The following is a 14,597-nucleotide window of genomic DNA, read 5'->3' on the forward strand; positions in this document are numbered from 1 at the left end:
TATAGGGGATTGAAGTAGAATTAAGACTAAATAATCTAGCAGATGAAAGGAAAGGAAACTAAGATAAAAATTCTCTCCTAATTTTGGTTTAATGCTGAAGGACTTAAATGTCTAATTATTTCTTCAAAATCTCTAGGATGTGAAGAATTTGGCTTAGTTAATATTGTTACTGTCAATCAGTTAAGTGAATAGATGTTTATAGAGCATCTTCTCTTTTTACCAGACACTATACTAAGAACTGAGATCCTTTCTTCAGTTGTTTTTTTCTTCATATGAACAACCTTCATGGGATTAAAGAAAAGGCATGTAGAACTTGACAGGTGGAAGATGGGAAAAATACATTGGAAATTTGATATTTTAATTTAGCTAATTTATGTAACTCTGTATATGTTGATAAACATTCTTCAAACACCAAACAAATGCTTCATGGATTTTTTTGTGTGTATGTATAACAATAATTTATGTGATTATTTATGACTAGAAAGCCATCATTGCTCAGGTAGAAGAGAAGCGCAGGAAGAAGCAGCTTGAAGAAGAGCAAAGAAAGAAGGAAGAACAAGAAGAGGAGCGTCGCTTAGCACGGGAACGAGAAGAGATGCAAAAACAGTATGAAGAAGATATACTTAAGCAAAAACAAAAGGAAGTAGGTATTTATATTGTAACTTTCATAAAAAGTGGCTGTGTTTTTAAAGGAAAAATAGCCAGAATATTTGCGTATATTTTGAAATTGTGAAGCTGTATATGGAAACATTAAAGTTTTGTAAAAGGAGGATATGAAAGTTGGGGAGAAGCTAGAGAAGGTTTTGTTTTTTCAAATGATTGGTTCACAGATGCTGTATTGCTTGGGTTTTTTTTCTCTCTGCTAAGGAAGAGGTCAGAATGAGTTATTACAGCATGAAACAAAAGCTATCCACGTGCTTGACTTTGAAATGTTTTCTTTTTTTGTCTTTTTGTCTTTTGTTGTTGTTGTTGTTGTTGTTGTTGCTATTTCTTGGGCCGCTCCCGTGGCATATGGAGGTTCCCAGGCTAGGGGTCGAGTCGGAGCTGTAGCCACCGGCCTACGCCAGAGCCACAGCAACTCGGGATCCGAGCCGCGTCTGCAACCTACACCACAGCTCACGGCAATGCCGGATCTTTAACGCACTGAGCAAGGGCAGGGACCGAACCCGCAACCTCATGGTTCCTAGTCGGATTCGTTAACCACTGCGCCACGACGGGAACTCCTGAAATGTTTTCTAAGCAACGATTATTATATTAATAAATTTCTAGATATGTTAAGAGAAATGATTGATCTTTCTGTCTGTATCCACTTGTGAACAAGAGTATTGACTTGCAGAATAATTGGCTGAGATTGATGGTATAGTTTGTTGCTATGTTAAGGGATTCCTCTGTGCTAAATAAGGGCCTATCCAAAAGAGTATGTACTTGGTTGGTTAGGAGAACCCCTGTATTAAGTGGTACAGACTGCATAAATGTGGTGGTGTCAAGTGCCCTGTTTGAGTGAATCTGACAAAGAACAAATTGTGCAGTGACATCTGATTGCCAGACATTCATGAGGTGTGTAGGGTAGACCATACAGAAGTTCTTCTGGAGCTGGGAGGTGGGAGGCTGAAAGCTTGCCTTTTCTTATCTTTTGCCACTTGCCAACTTTGCTTCAAAATTAGCTGATGAAGGTACGCATCATTTAGGTTCTGATTTCATTATGTTGAATAGGCTGAGCCAACTACACCTATGAAATAGCATACATGGAAAAATCATAATATCATTTGCTTGAATTGCAAAAAAATGGCCATAAATCTTAAGTTTTTACCTCTTAACTTTTTTTTTTTTTATCATGATAGAATTCTGGTGGAATTGACCATTGGTTTTAGGAGCTTTGAAAACTTTATTAGTATAAACTTGAATAGGTAAAAGAGTTCTTTATTTTTGGTCCAGTATACCTGTAGTAAAGATAGTAAAATGTAAACTCAAAAAGGGAAGGAACTTTATTCTGTTGGCTGCTCTACTCCCAGTAGCTTGCATAGTGCCTGGCATGTTTGGAACTTAGAAAGTATCTACTGAGGGGAGTTCCCTGGTGGCCTGATGGTTAAGGATCCAGCATTGTCACTGTTGTGACTGGGTCACTGCTGTGGCACAGATTTGATCCCTGGCCTGGGAACTTTTGCATGCCGTAGGTGTGGCAAAAAAAAAAAAAAAAAAAAAAAAAAGAAAAAAGAAAGAAAGAAAATAGTTACTGAGAGAAAGAATAGTCAAGTCTGTTCCTGTTTGATAATTGTATTTAAAAACTTTTCCACTTCAATATTGATAGGAAATCATGACTCTTAAGACAAATGAGCTGTTCCAGACGATGCAGAGAGCGCAAGAGCTGGCACAGAGACTGAAACAAGAACAGAGAATCCGAGAATTGGCTCAAAAGGGACATGACACTTCCAGATTGATTAAAAATCTTGGTGGTACGCACTTAACCAAAATTTTATTTGTAATATTTTTTGAAGATCTTAAATGATTTCCTTTTTTTACCTTTAGACACTTAAGTAAATATGGGTTAAGGGATTTCAGACTTTGAACTAATTTGACTTTGTAATGCTTATTTGAGAAATCGCCTTAAGAACTAAATATTATACATTTCTTTAATATCTTTCTTTTCACATACGTTTTCTTGTATTTTCCTCACAGTAGGTAAAATGTATACTTTTGTACTTATTTTTTTTACAAAGGAATCTATTATGTTATCTCCCTAAATTCAGTAAGGTGTAAGAATACTGGTAACTTTTTATAAGAAACTTTAGGCTAACCCTTTTTTTTGGGGGGGGGGGGCATGCCCATGGCATGTGGAAGTTCCCAAGCCAGGTATCAAACCCATGCCACATCTGCAACCCAGGCTACTGCAATGACAATGCTGGATCGTTAACCTGCTATGCCACAAAGGGAAGTCTTTAGCCTTTCTGAATTAAAAAAAAAAATTTTTTTTTTATTAAAGTGTAGGCCTTTTAAAATTTTTATTGCAGTGTTTACACTGCCTAATTGAAAAAAGTCTTCTGTGTATTCAGTTGTTGCTATGTCATTTTTTCAGACAATTTACTTCTCTTGCCAGTTGATACAGTACAAGTGGAATATAATGTATCTACTAACAACATTCCAAATTCAAGACATTGCTTGGATGAATTCAGTGGTAAAATGAATACATATATCAACTCTATAGCCTTTCCCAAGAAGGATACTGGTGTGCAAACAGGTATTGGTTTAGAAATTGTGTTTTGGCTTAAAATTACTTAAAATTTGAGTCACAGTTAGAATTAAGTTCAGTTAATTTAAAGCTTTAAAATTTAAAAGAATTTTGAGGTTTTCAGTAAGAGTTAGACGTATCTCTTGGTTTTTAATTTCTCTATAGCAGCTTTATTAAGATGTAATTTACATGGCATAAAAATAAACATTTTAAAGGGTACAGTACAGTTTATTGGTTTTTTTAAAGCCTACAATTTGGTTTTTATATTCAGAGTTGAGCAGCCATCACCACAATGAATTTTAGAACATATTTTTCACTCCAGAAAGAAACCTGTACTTATTAGCAGTAATTATCCATTTCCTCCCTCCTCTCTATTCCTGGGCAACCACCAGTCTACTTTCTGTGTTTCTTGATTTGTCTATCCCAGGCACTTCATATAATTGGAATCATATCATACGTGATTTTTTCTGTCTGGGTTTTTTCACTTAGCATAATGTTGTAAGGTTTACCTGTATTTTAGCATGTAACAGTAAGTACTTCATCCCTTCTTATCGCAGAATAATATTCCATTTTATGGACGTACCACCGCATTTTGTTTATTCTTGCATTAGTTGAGGACATTTGGGTTACTTCCACTTTGGGGGTATTACACATATGCTGCTATGAACATTCATGTACAAATTTTTGTGTAGATATAAACTTTCAGGTGTCTTGGGGGAGAAGAGTAGCATTGCTGAGACATATAGTAATGGTATGTTTATAATTTTGAGGAACCACTAAACTGTTTTCTAAAGCAGCAGTACCATTTTCATTCCCACCAGCAATGTATGAAAATTCCAATGTCGTTACATCCTTGTCCATACTTAGTATTCTGGTAGTTATAAAGTGCTCTCTCCTTGTGACGGCTGATGTTGAGCATCTTTTCATGTGCTTGTTTCAGATTTTTACTTAAGTAATTAGATAATATCCATGTTGGGTATCATTATTGTAGGTCTCTGTTTTTATTTACTATGAATCCTTTCAGCTCTTCTTCTTTCTATCCAGGAAATAGTTTTTATTTGTTTAAAATAACTTCTAACAGGAGTTCCCATCGTGGTGCAGCAGAAACAAATCTGACTAGGAACCATGAGGTTGTGGGTTCAATCCCTGGCCTTGCTCAGTGGGTTAAGGATCTAGCATTGCCGTGAGCTGTGGTGTAGGTCACAGACTCAGCTCGGATCTCACATTGCTGTGGCTGTGGCATTGGCCAGGGGCTACAGCTCCTATTCGACCCCCAGCCAGGGAACCTCCATATGCCTTGGGTATGGCCCCCAAAGACAAAATAAGTAAATAAATAAACAAAATAAAATACCTTGTAATCTCTTTATCTTTTCATTTCTTTTGTAAAGTTGAGATATAATTAACACATAATATTAGTTTCAAGTATACAACATAATGTTTGATACCTGTATATATTGCAAAATAATTACAAGTCTAGTTAACATTCATTACCGTACTGAGTAAAAAAATTTTTTCCCTTATGCCGATAACTGTGACGATTTATTCTTAACAGCTTTCAATTATACAATAGAGTACTGAAGAAAACATGCCGTACATTACATACCAAGACTTATTTATTTTATAACTAGAAGTTCGATCTTCTTCAGCCATTTGCCCATTTCCCAACCACCAATCTCTTTTCTGTATCTATGAGCTTTTTTTTTTTCCCACACTCTACACATACCTGAGGATGATACGGTATTCGTCTTTCTTTCTTATTTTATTTAGCATGATGTCCTTCAGGTTAGTTCATTTTGTCAGAAATGGCAAAATTTCATTCTTTTTTATGGTTAATATTTCATTGTGTGTATGTATATGAATAAAGGAAATGTACCATTTATATATAGATAGATACATTTATACATTTTCTTCATGTCAGAAGACACTTAGGTTGCTTCCATTTCTTGGCTGCTGTAAATAGTAGTGTAATGAAAAAAGGAATGCATATATCTTTTTGAGTTAGTGTTTTCATTTCCTTCAGATAAATAACCAGAAGTAGAATTGCTAGGTCATATGGTTCTACTTTTTATTTTTAAGGACCTTCCAGTACTATTTTCCGTAATGACTACATCAGTTTACATTCTCACCACCAGTGCACAAGGGTTCCCTTTTCTCTACTTCCTCACCAACACTTGTTATTTCTTGTCTTTTTTTTTTTTTTTTTTTGTCTTTTTGTCTTTTTTGTTGTTGTTGTTGTTGTTGTTGCTATTTCTTTGCTCCCGCGGCATATGGAGATTCCCAGGCTAGGGGTCGAATCGGAGCTGTAGCCACCGGCCTACGCCAGAGCCACAGCAACGCGGGATCCGAGCCACGTCTGCAACCTACACCACAGCTCACGGCAATGCCGGATCGTTAACCCACTGAGCAAGGGCAGGGACCGAACCCGTAACCTCATGGTTCCTAGTCGGATTCATTAACCACTGCGCCACGACGGGAACTCCTCTTGTCTTTTTGATAATAGCCATTCTGACAGGTTTGAGGTAATATTTCATTGTGGTTTTGATTTGCTTTTTCATGATGATTAGGGAAGTTGAGCATCTTCACACATTCCTGTTGGCCATCTGTACGTCTTTTTGGAAAAATGTCTATTCAGATCTTCTGACCATTTTTTAATTGGATTTTTTTTTTTGCTATTGCGTTGTATGAGTTGTTAATACATGGTACGTAATTTGCAAATATTTTCTTCCATTCAGCCTTTTCATTTTTTAAAAATACTTTACAGTGCTATCTTAGCTTCAGGTTTACAACAAAGTGAATCAACTGTACATGCACATTCTCTTTTCCCATACGCATTATTACAGAACATTGCGCCGTGTAGTAGGTCCTTGTTAGTCATCTATGCTATATGTAGCAGTGTGCCTGTCAACCTTTTCATTTTGTTGATGTTTCTTTTGCTGCCCAGGAGCCTTTTGGTTTGAATATAGTCTCATTTGTTTATTTGTGCTTTTGCTGCCTTTGCTTTTTTGTGTCAAATCAAAAAAATCATCACCAAAACCAATGTCAAGGAGCTTATTGCCTATGTTTTCCTCCAGAAGTTTTGTGGTTTCTGCGCTTACATTTAAAGTCTTTGAACTGTTTTTAATTCATTTAAGATAGTGATCCAGGAGTTCCCGTGTTGGTTCAGTGGTTAACATATCCAGCTAAGAACCACAAAGCTGTGGGTTTGATTCCTGACCTTGCTCAGTGGGTTAAGGATTCCACGTTGCTGTGGCTGTGGTGTAGGCCAATGGCTATAGCTCCAATTGGACCCCTAGCCTGGGAACCTCCATATGCCACAGGTGTGGCCCTAAAAAGCCACACACACACACACACAAAAGATAGTGATCCAGTCTAACTCCTTTGCATGTGGCTGTCCATTTTTCCCAATACCGTTTATTGAAGAAACTCTCCTTTCTCCATTGTATATTCTTGGCTATTTTGTTGTAAAGTAATTGACCTTATATGCACAGGTTTATTTCTGGGTTCTCTATTTTGTTTTCACTGATCTGTGTGTCAGTTTTCATGATTACTATAGCTTTGTAATACAGTTTGAAATCAGGGGGCATGATTGCCTCTAGCTTTCTCAGGGTTGCTTTATCTTTTCAGGGTCTTTTGTGGTTCCATACAGATTTTAGGATTGTTTGTTCTGTTTCTGTGAAAAATATCACTGGAATTTGATAGGAATTATATTGAATCTGTAGATTGCTTTGGGTTGCCTGGTCATTTTAGCAATATTCTTCTAGCCCATGACCATGGAATATCTTGCTATTGTGTAATCTTCAGTTTTCATTATTAATTTCTTATGGTTTTCAGTGTACAGATCTCCTTGGTTTATTCCTAGGTATTCTTTTTTATGTAATACATTATAAATGGAATTGATACACTTGTAAATGGGATTATTTTCTTAATTTCTCTTTCTGACAGTTCATTATTAGTGTATAGAAATGCAACAGAATTTTGTATATTGATTTTGTATCCTTCAGCTTTACTGAATTCATTTTTTTTTTTTTTTTTTTTTTTTTTTTTTTTGGTCTTTTTGCCTTTTTTTAGGGCCGCTCCTGCGGCATTTGGAGGCTCCCAGGCAAGGGGTCGAATCGGAGCCGGAGCCGCTGGCCTACGCCAGAGCCACAGCAACGTGGGATCCGAAACTTGTCTGCGACCTATACCACAGCTCACAGCAATGTCGGATCCTTAACCCACTGAGCAAGGCCAGGGGCCGGGATCGAACCCTCAACGTCATGGTTCCTACTTGGATTCGTTAACCACTGTGCCATGATGGGAACTCCCGAATTCATTTATTCTAATGTTTGTTTGTTTTGGTGGAGGCTTTAGGGTTTTCTCTATGTAATTTGTCATTTACAAATAATGACACTTTTCCTTTTCACATTTGGATGTCTCTTCTTTTTCTTCCATAATTTTATTTATTTATTTAGTCTTTTGTCTTTTTGAGGGCCACACCCATGGCATATTGAGGTTCCCAGGCTAGGGGTCTAATCAGAGCTACAGCCGCTGGCCTACACCACAGCCACAGCAACGCCACATCTGAGCGTCTGCGACTTATACCACAGCTCATGGCAACATTGGATCCTTGACCCGCTATGCTGAGACCAGCTCAGCAGGTGAGGGCTTAAGAAGGGGTGCTGTGAAACTTCAGAAAAAGTTAACATAAAACAAGGCACAGAGACATTTATTTTAATTAAAGGTGGGAACCGGGGTACTCAAGGTCTCAGGGACCAAGAGCACAGCCTCAAGAAACCACACTACTTTTATTGAGCTCTTTAGGATTACATCAAGTGAGGAGGGGGTTGTATGTGCAGGATATAGTTCTTTTATTATTTTAAAAGTCACATAGCTGGTAGCTGGTTAAGCTTTTATTCTGATCTTTAGGCATTTAACTATTACTAGCATTGAGGAAGCCTGGCATTAGCTGTCTATGCATAGAATCTAGAGAATCATCATTGTGCTTCAGGCATGCCTATCTGTGGCAACCCAGTGTGCCTAGGTTTGCATGTCATTCTCCTTGCTGATGCATATTCAGCTAATGACTGCTCATAAAGCCCCTGGGGCCATGAGATTCCCCTTTCTCTTATTTTAACAGGACATATCATGCTGTGCAAATGGCGTGCCAGTCTGCACAGGTCCAGCATGCCTAGACCATTGCATTATGTCCTCATTCAGCTGACCACATGAATAATTTATGCCTTTTGGTCTTTGTTCTTAAGCTTAAGTTATTTACCAGCACTGCGACTGTTTTTCAAGCAGGAATATGAGGTAAAGGTAAAGTAGGACAAGATGGAGTTTTCAGCATAGAAAATAGAAGCAGAGAGGCTAAGAAAAGATTGTAGAAACACGTCTCCCAGCACTGCTGAGCGAGGCCAGGGATCAAACCCACAACCTCATGGTTCCTAGTTGGATTCGTTTCTGCTGCGCCATGATGGGAGCTCCTCTTCCATAATTGTTTTGGCTAGGACTTCCATACTGTGTTGAACAAAAATGGTGAAAGTGGGTATCCTTGTCCTGTACCTGGTCTTAGAAAAAGTTCTCAGCTTTTCGCCATTGATTGTGATGTTAACTGTGGGTTTGACATATATGGCCTTTCTTATCTTAAAGTACATTCCCTTTATATCCATTTCGTTGAGGGTTATTTGGTTTTTTGTTTTTTTTTTTTGGTTTTTTCTTTTATGACTGCCCTGTGGCATATGGAATTCCAGGCCAGAGATCAGATACGAGTTGCAGTTGTGACCCACACCACAGCTGTGGCAATGCCGGATCCTTTAACCCACTCTGTTGGGCCAGGGCCCAAACCTGCATCCTAACACTAGAGAGATGCTGTCGATCCCATTGTGCCACAGCAGGAACTCCTTGTTGAGAGTTTTTATCATAAACTTATTTGAGTTTTATCAAATGCCTTTTCTGCATTTATTGAGATGATTATGTGATCTTTATCCTTCACCTTGTTAATGTGTCATACTTCCTTCATTGATTTGCTAGTGGTGAACTACCCTTGTATCTCTTGAATAAATCCTGCTTGATTGTGTTGTCTCCTTTTACTGTATTGTCGAATTCAGTTTGGTGATTTTTTTTTTTTAAATCTTTTGTCAGAGATATTGTCCTATAATTTTCTTTTCTTGTGGTGTATCTTTTTCTGGTTTTGGTATCAGGGCCTCATATATGAGTTTGGAAGAATTCCCTCATCTTTTATTTTGTGGAAGAGTTTGAAAGAATTGTTATTAATTCTTCTCTGAATATTTGGTAGAAGTAACTGTGAAACTTACTGGTCCCAGACTAGACTTTTTTTTTTCTTACTTTTTTTTTTTTTTGCCACACTGGAGGCATGTGGAAGTTCCTGGGCCAAGGATCAAACCTGTGCCACATCAGTGACCTCAGCCACTACAGTGACAGTCCCATATCCCTTTTTTTTTTTTTTTAAGATTTTTATTTTTTCCATTGTAGCTGATTTTACAGTGTTCTGTCAGTTTCTACTGTACAGCAAAGTAACCCAGTCACATGTATATATATATATATTCTTTTTCCTCACATTATTCTCCATCATGTTCCATCACAGGTGACTAGATACAGTTCCATGGGCTATACAGCCGGATCTCATTGTTTATCCACTCCAAATACAATAGTTTGCATCTATTAACCCCAAACTCCCAGTTCATCCCACTCCCTCCCCCTCCCTCTTGGCAACCACTATGTATTGCCTTTTTGTTAATTGTTTTCTGGTTGTTTTGTAATTCCTCTCTGTTCTTCCTTTGTGTTTTGATGACTTTGTTCAGTGGTATGCTTGGATTCCTTTCTCTTTATCTTTCATGTATCCACTATAAGTTTTTTCCTTTGTGATTATCACAAGGCTTACGTATAACAATTTTATACAGTCTATTTGAGTTGATAAGAACTTAAGTTTGAATGCATTCTAAAACACTGCATTTTTACCCTTCCTCATGTTTTTTTTTGTTTTTGATGTCACATTTTTTTTACCTTGTTTACTCCTAAACTATTATTTTTTTATTATTTTGCCTTTAAACCTTCATACTAGCTTTGAGTGATTTATAGAATTTATGAGTGATTAATCCACTGCCTTTACTATATAATATTAACCTTTACATTGAGATTTATACTTGTATATGTTTTCCTGTTGCTAATTAGCTCCCTTTCTTTTCAGCTTAAAAAAGTTCCTTTTTGGAGTTCCCTGGTGGCCTAGCGGATTAAGGATCTGCTGCTGTCACTACTGTAGTGAGGGTTTGATACCTACCCCATGAAGTTCTGCATGGTATGGCCATAGCCAAAAAAAAAAAAAGTTTCCTTTATAAGACCAATTTAGTGGTGATGAACTCCTTTAGCTTTTGCTTATCTGGAAAAACTGTCACTCCTTCAATTCTGAATCACTTTACTGGATAGAGAAATTGAACCTGGGCCACAGCCGTGACAATGCTGAATTCTTAACTGCTGGGCCTCTAGGAATCTCCGGGATAGAGTGTGCTTGATGGAAGTTTTTTCTTTGTTTTTTTGTTTTGCTTTTATTTGCCTTTTAGGGCCTCATCTGTGGCATATGGAAATTCCTACGCTAGGGGTCAAATCGGAGCTACAGTTGCCAGCCTACATAGATGTGTGTTTAATTAGGAGTCTCTCCCTCATGCTGTAGTTATGATAAGTTAATAGCTCCTTCATAGAAAGACTGAAATCCTGTATCTGTTTTCTCTTGCTGTGCCCTGGCAATGGTAGCTATTTAAGAACTCTTGCTCTCTTGCTTAGAGTCTTGTGGGACCTGCAAGCATAAGCCCTTGGACCTCAGAACTAAATGATGTAGAGGTGTCCCCTGGCAACAGCTGCAAAAGTCAGGGCACCATGCAAGGGTATAAGATTTTTGGGAAATACTGGCAAGCAGGGGTAAGACAGAGGGAGAATGCAACGATTGCATCTAATGGCCTCTGTTCCCTAAAAGCTAATTTATGGGTAGGGCCTTGATGTGTCCCAAACTAAAAGCCTGCCCCTAAGGTCAGACTCTATGGACAAGCAAATAGGAATCTTTCTCAAAACGACTGGGGATTTGTTTCTGTCTGCTGTCCATGCTGTGTCCTGGGTGTGGTAGGTAATATACCAGAAGCTGTCTCTCTGGTTATTACAGTTTCATGGAACCTAGGAATGCAACATCCCTAACGTCCAGAGACAGGCCATTAAGGGGCATCTACTGGACAACAACTGTAAAAACCAGGGTACCAGATGCACATAAAATTTCCCCTTCAGGAGATACTGGCACTCTGGAATGGGATAAAGGAGGAGAGTGAAGATGGCATCTATCAGCTTACAAGGCAGAGGGAGAGTGTGAAGATGGGAACTCCCCAGTGGGAGCTAGGCAGAGGAGGGAGCAGTCAGAGGGGAATAAAAGGCCTAGTATTATTTTTTAAAAAAAGGGGGCACTCACCAACCTCTTCCCACCCCAACCTCAACAGTATTCCAGCAGACCCTGGATGTGTTACATGCCTGTCCATCAGGCCAGTACTTAAACATATTTTTAAATGAGCCTCTTTTACATAAGGTCTGGCTGTAGTCACCTGCCTCTTCATGGGCCCTGGGGTGGGTGAGCCCTTTAAGAGCTCTTTCTCCCTTCTCCTGTAGCTTTGTGGGTCTTAAGGACATGAGTTGCATTGGTTTTCAGTGCTAGATGTTTGGGGGGATTATTTTCTCAGTGCATGTCTTAAAAGTGGGGGTGCTCCATGTGGAGTTCAAACCTTTCACTTCTTGGGGGAGAGCTTGGGGTTTTGAGTTCCCTCCCAGTTGTGGGTTGCTGCACAGGGCTGAGGCTTGATTCTCAGCCTCTCCCACCTGCTTTGACGGTGGCGTCTTTCTCCTTTGCCAATTGTATAAAGTTTCCCAGCCAGTTTTTTAGTTTTTTTTTCCCAGAGGAAATTGCTCCAAATGTAACTCTAGATTTAGCGTGTTCATAGGAGGTGAGTTCAGGATCTTCCTAGGTCACCACCTTGAGCCAGAACCCTTCACTTTTTAAACTAATTGCCAGTGGACTCTCCTGTCAATTATTTGCAGTCTTGAGAATCCTTTGGTAACTTAAAAAGAGACATAAGCCAATTTAGCTGGCCATAAGTTAGGAGAAAATATTCCTTAGGAATATCAAAAGGCCACTCGAGTTGGCTAATACTGAGCCCCAAGCACATAATGTCCTAAGGACATCCATATTCTAACATAGCACTATTTTCTGCCAGTTAATTTTAATCCTTACTTCAGTACGACACCAAATCACCCACATCGTGTAACAGGAAAGAGGAACTTGAAAAAGGAAGTAGGATATTTTGCCAATGCAACCTGCTTATTTATCTGAAATTATTCTGCTCATGAACTCTTGGTATTTTTAATTTTAATAGTTTACTCTTAAGGTTAAAGAATCTGGTTCATTCCCTTCACTGTATCTAGATAACAAAAGTATATAAATCCTACTCATCAATTAAGAGAAAGTCAAATTGAGTCCTTAAGACAGTGAAATTACATATATTATCACTGGGTGACTCTAAGGGGATTTAATCAGATCTCCAAATAGAATAAAGATAGTTTGTTTAGAAAGAGACTGTTACCGGAGTTCCCGTCGTGATGCAGCGGAAACAAATCTGACTAGGATCCATGAGGTTTCGGGTTCTGTCCCTGGCCTCGCATACTGGGTTAAGGATCTGGCATTGCTGGTGAGCTGTGGTGTAGGTCGCAGACGCAGCTTGGATCCCAGATTGCTGTGGCTGTGGCATAGGCTGGCAGCTACAGCTCCTATTTAACCCCTACCCTGGGAACCTCCATATGGCACGGGTACGGCCCTAAAAAGACAAAAAGACAAAATAGACTATTTTCAAAGGATGGGGTGTGAGGGAGTACAGTGAGTGCATTGACTCTGAAAGACAGGCATTGTATAGAGGTAACTTTAGGGGAAGGGTGACCTTTGATTAAGGGGCAGAGTCAGCCTGAGGTCACCTCATAGGGAATGAGCCAGCGTAATAAATATCCTGGATTTATTCTTTCCCTTCCCTATAATCTGTGTAATACTTTTGACAGAAGTCAGAGGACCCAGGAACCCATTGATAAGGTTCTTACCAGTCAGCCTATTAGTGCACAGAGCAGGGGAGAAAAGATATAAAGTTGGTCTAGAGTGGCAAAAAAGGATAAACAGTATGAGAATGATGTAGCCTTATTAGGGATTAGTCCTACACACCAAAAATCCTGCACACTAAATAAGTGTCTAATATAAAAGTAATAACTGGACTGTTATTTTTTTAGTGGGTGGTCCAGACCTCCTTTAAGTAGCTAATTTTGAATTTTTAGTCATATGTGAAAGCAAACCTTTACAAGTTTATTGCTGTACTGTTGCAATCGCTGAGCACACATATAATTATGATCATTATATAAATGGTAAGGATTTTTTTTTTTTTTTTTTTTTGTCTTTTTAGGGCTGCACCTGCAGCATATGGAAGTTCCCAGGCTAGGGGCTGAATCAGGCTGTAGCCTGCACCACAGCCACAGCAACACCAGATCTGAGCCGTATCTGCAATGTACACCACAGCTCACGGCAACGCCAGATTCTTTAACCCACTGAGCGAAGCCAGAGATTGAACCCATGTCCTCATGGATACTAGCTGGATTCTTAACCTGCTGAGCCACAACGGGAACTCCAGATGTCCTTTTTGAATGGTGAGCATTTCCTGTTTTCAAAATGAAAAAAAAAGTGAAAGATCATATATGATTCAGGGATGGTCTGCAGGCAAAGCATATTATATGATATAGACTTAAAAGTAGGTGAAAGGCAACATGATTTCTATCAGTAGCAATCATCATTTCCCTAAAAATTTGGTTCCAAGAGGGGAGTTTTATAGGAGATATTTTCCCACTGCTTCTGGGGTAAGAATAAGTTTAAGGACATTCTCCAGATCTTTGTATATTCTGTACTTAGTTAATTTCAGACCAACATAACAAGAACACTAGACATGTCACTTTAAAGAGACTTTTTTTTTTTTTGCAGTGCTTTTGAAGAAAAATTTTGTCACCCGGAGTTCCCGTCGTGGCTCAGTGGTTAATGAATCCCACTAGGAACCATGAGGTTGCGGGTTCGATCCCTGGCCTTGCTCAGTGGGTTAAGGATCCAGCGTTGCCATGAGCTGTGGTGTAGGTCACAGATTCGGCTCAGATTCTGCATTGCTGTGGCTCTGGCGTAGGCCGGTGGCTACAGCTCCGATTTGACCCCTAGCCTGGGAACCTCCATGTGCTGTGGGAAGTAGCCCTAGAAAAGGGGGGAAAAAAAAGACAAAAAAACCCCAAAAAGTCTCTATTTTGTGGTACTACAAATGAATCATTTGGG

General features: G+C 38.9%; 1 protein-coding gene across 21 annotated transcripts in view; it reads left to right on the plus strand.

Annotated features, from left to right (window-relative positions):
* The window catches only part of CCDC66 (coiled-coil domain containing 66), a 55,346-nt gene that overhangs the window by 32,825 nt on the left and 7,924 nt on the right, over positions 1-14,597 (plus strand). For 9 of the 21 annotated variants that reach the window (XM_084988671.1, XM_084988672.1, XM_084988680.1 and 6 more), the window contains 3 exons: positions 482-643; positions 2,309-2,453; positions 3,074-3,235. In XM_084988671.1, coding sequence (XP_084844797.1) covers positions 482-643; positions 2,309-2,453; positions 3,074-3,235 — 469 coding nt within the window. Of the gene's footprint in view, positions 1-481; positions 644-2,308; positions 2,454-3,073; positions 3,236-10,412; positions 10,521-14,597 lie in introns of those variants that run through there. The other 12 variants (XM_084988677.1, XM_084988676.1, XM_013981801.3 and 9 more) reach the window with 6 other exon arrangements.

Source organism: Sus scrofa, chromosome 13 (assembly GCF_054392235.1).
Source record: "Sus scrofa isolate SSC_HxYL_T2T_F1_AM1 chromosome 13, Sscrofa_HxYL_maternal_Yorkshire_Landrace_v2.0, whole genome shotgun sequence".
NCBI lineage: Eukaryota > Metazoa > Chordata > Mammalia > Artiodactyla > Suidae > Sus > Sus scrofa.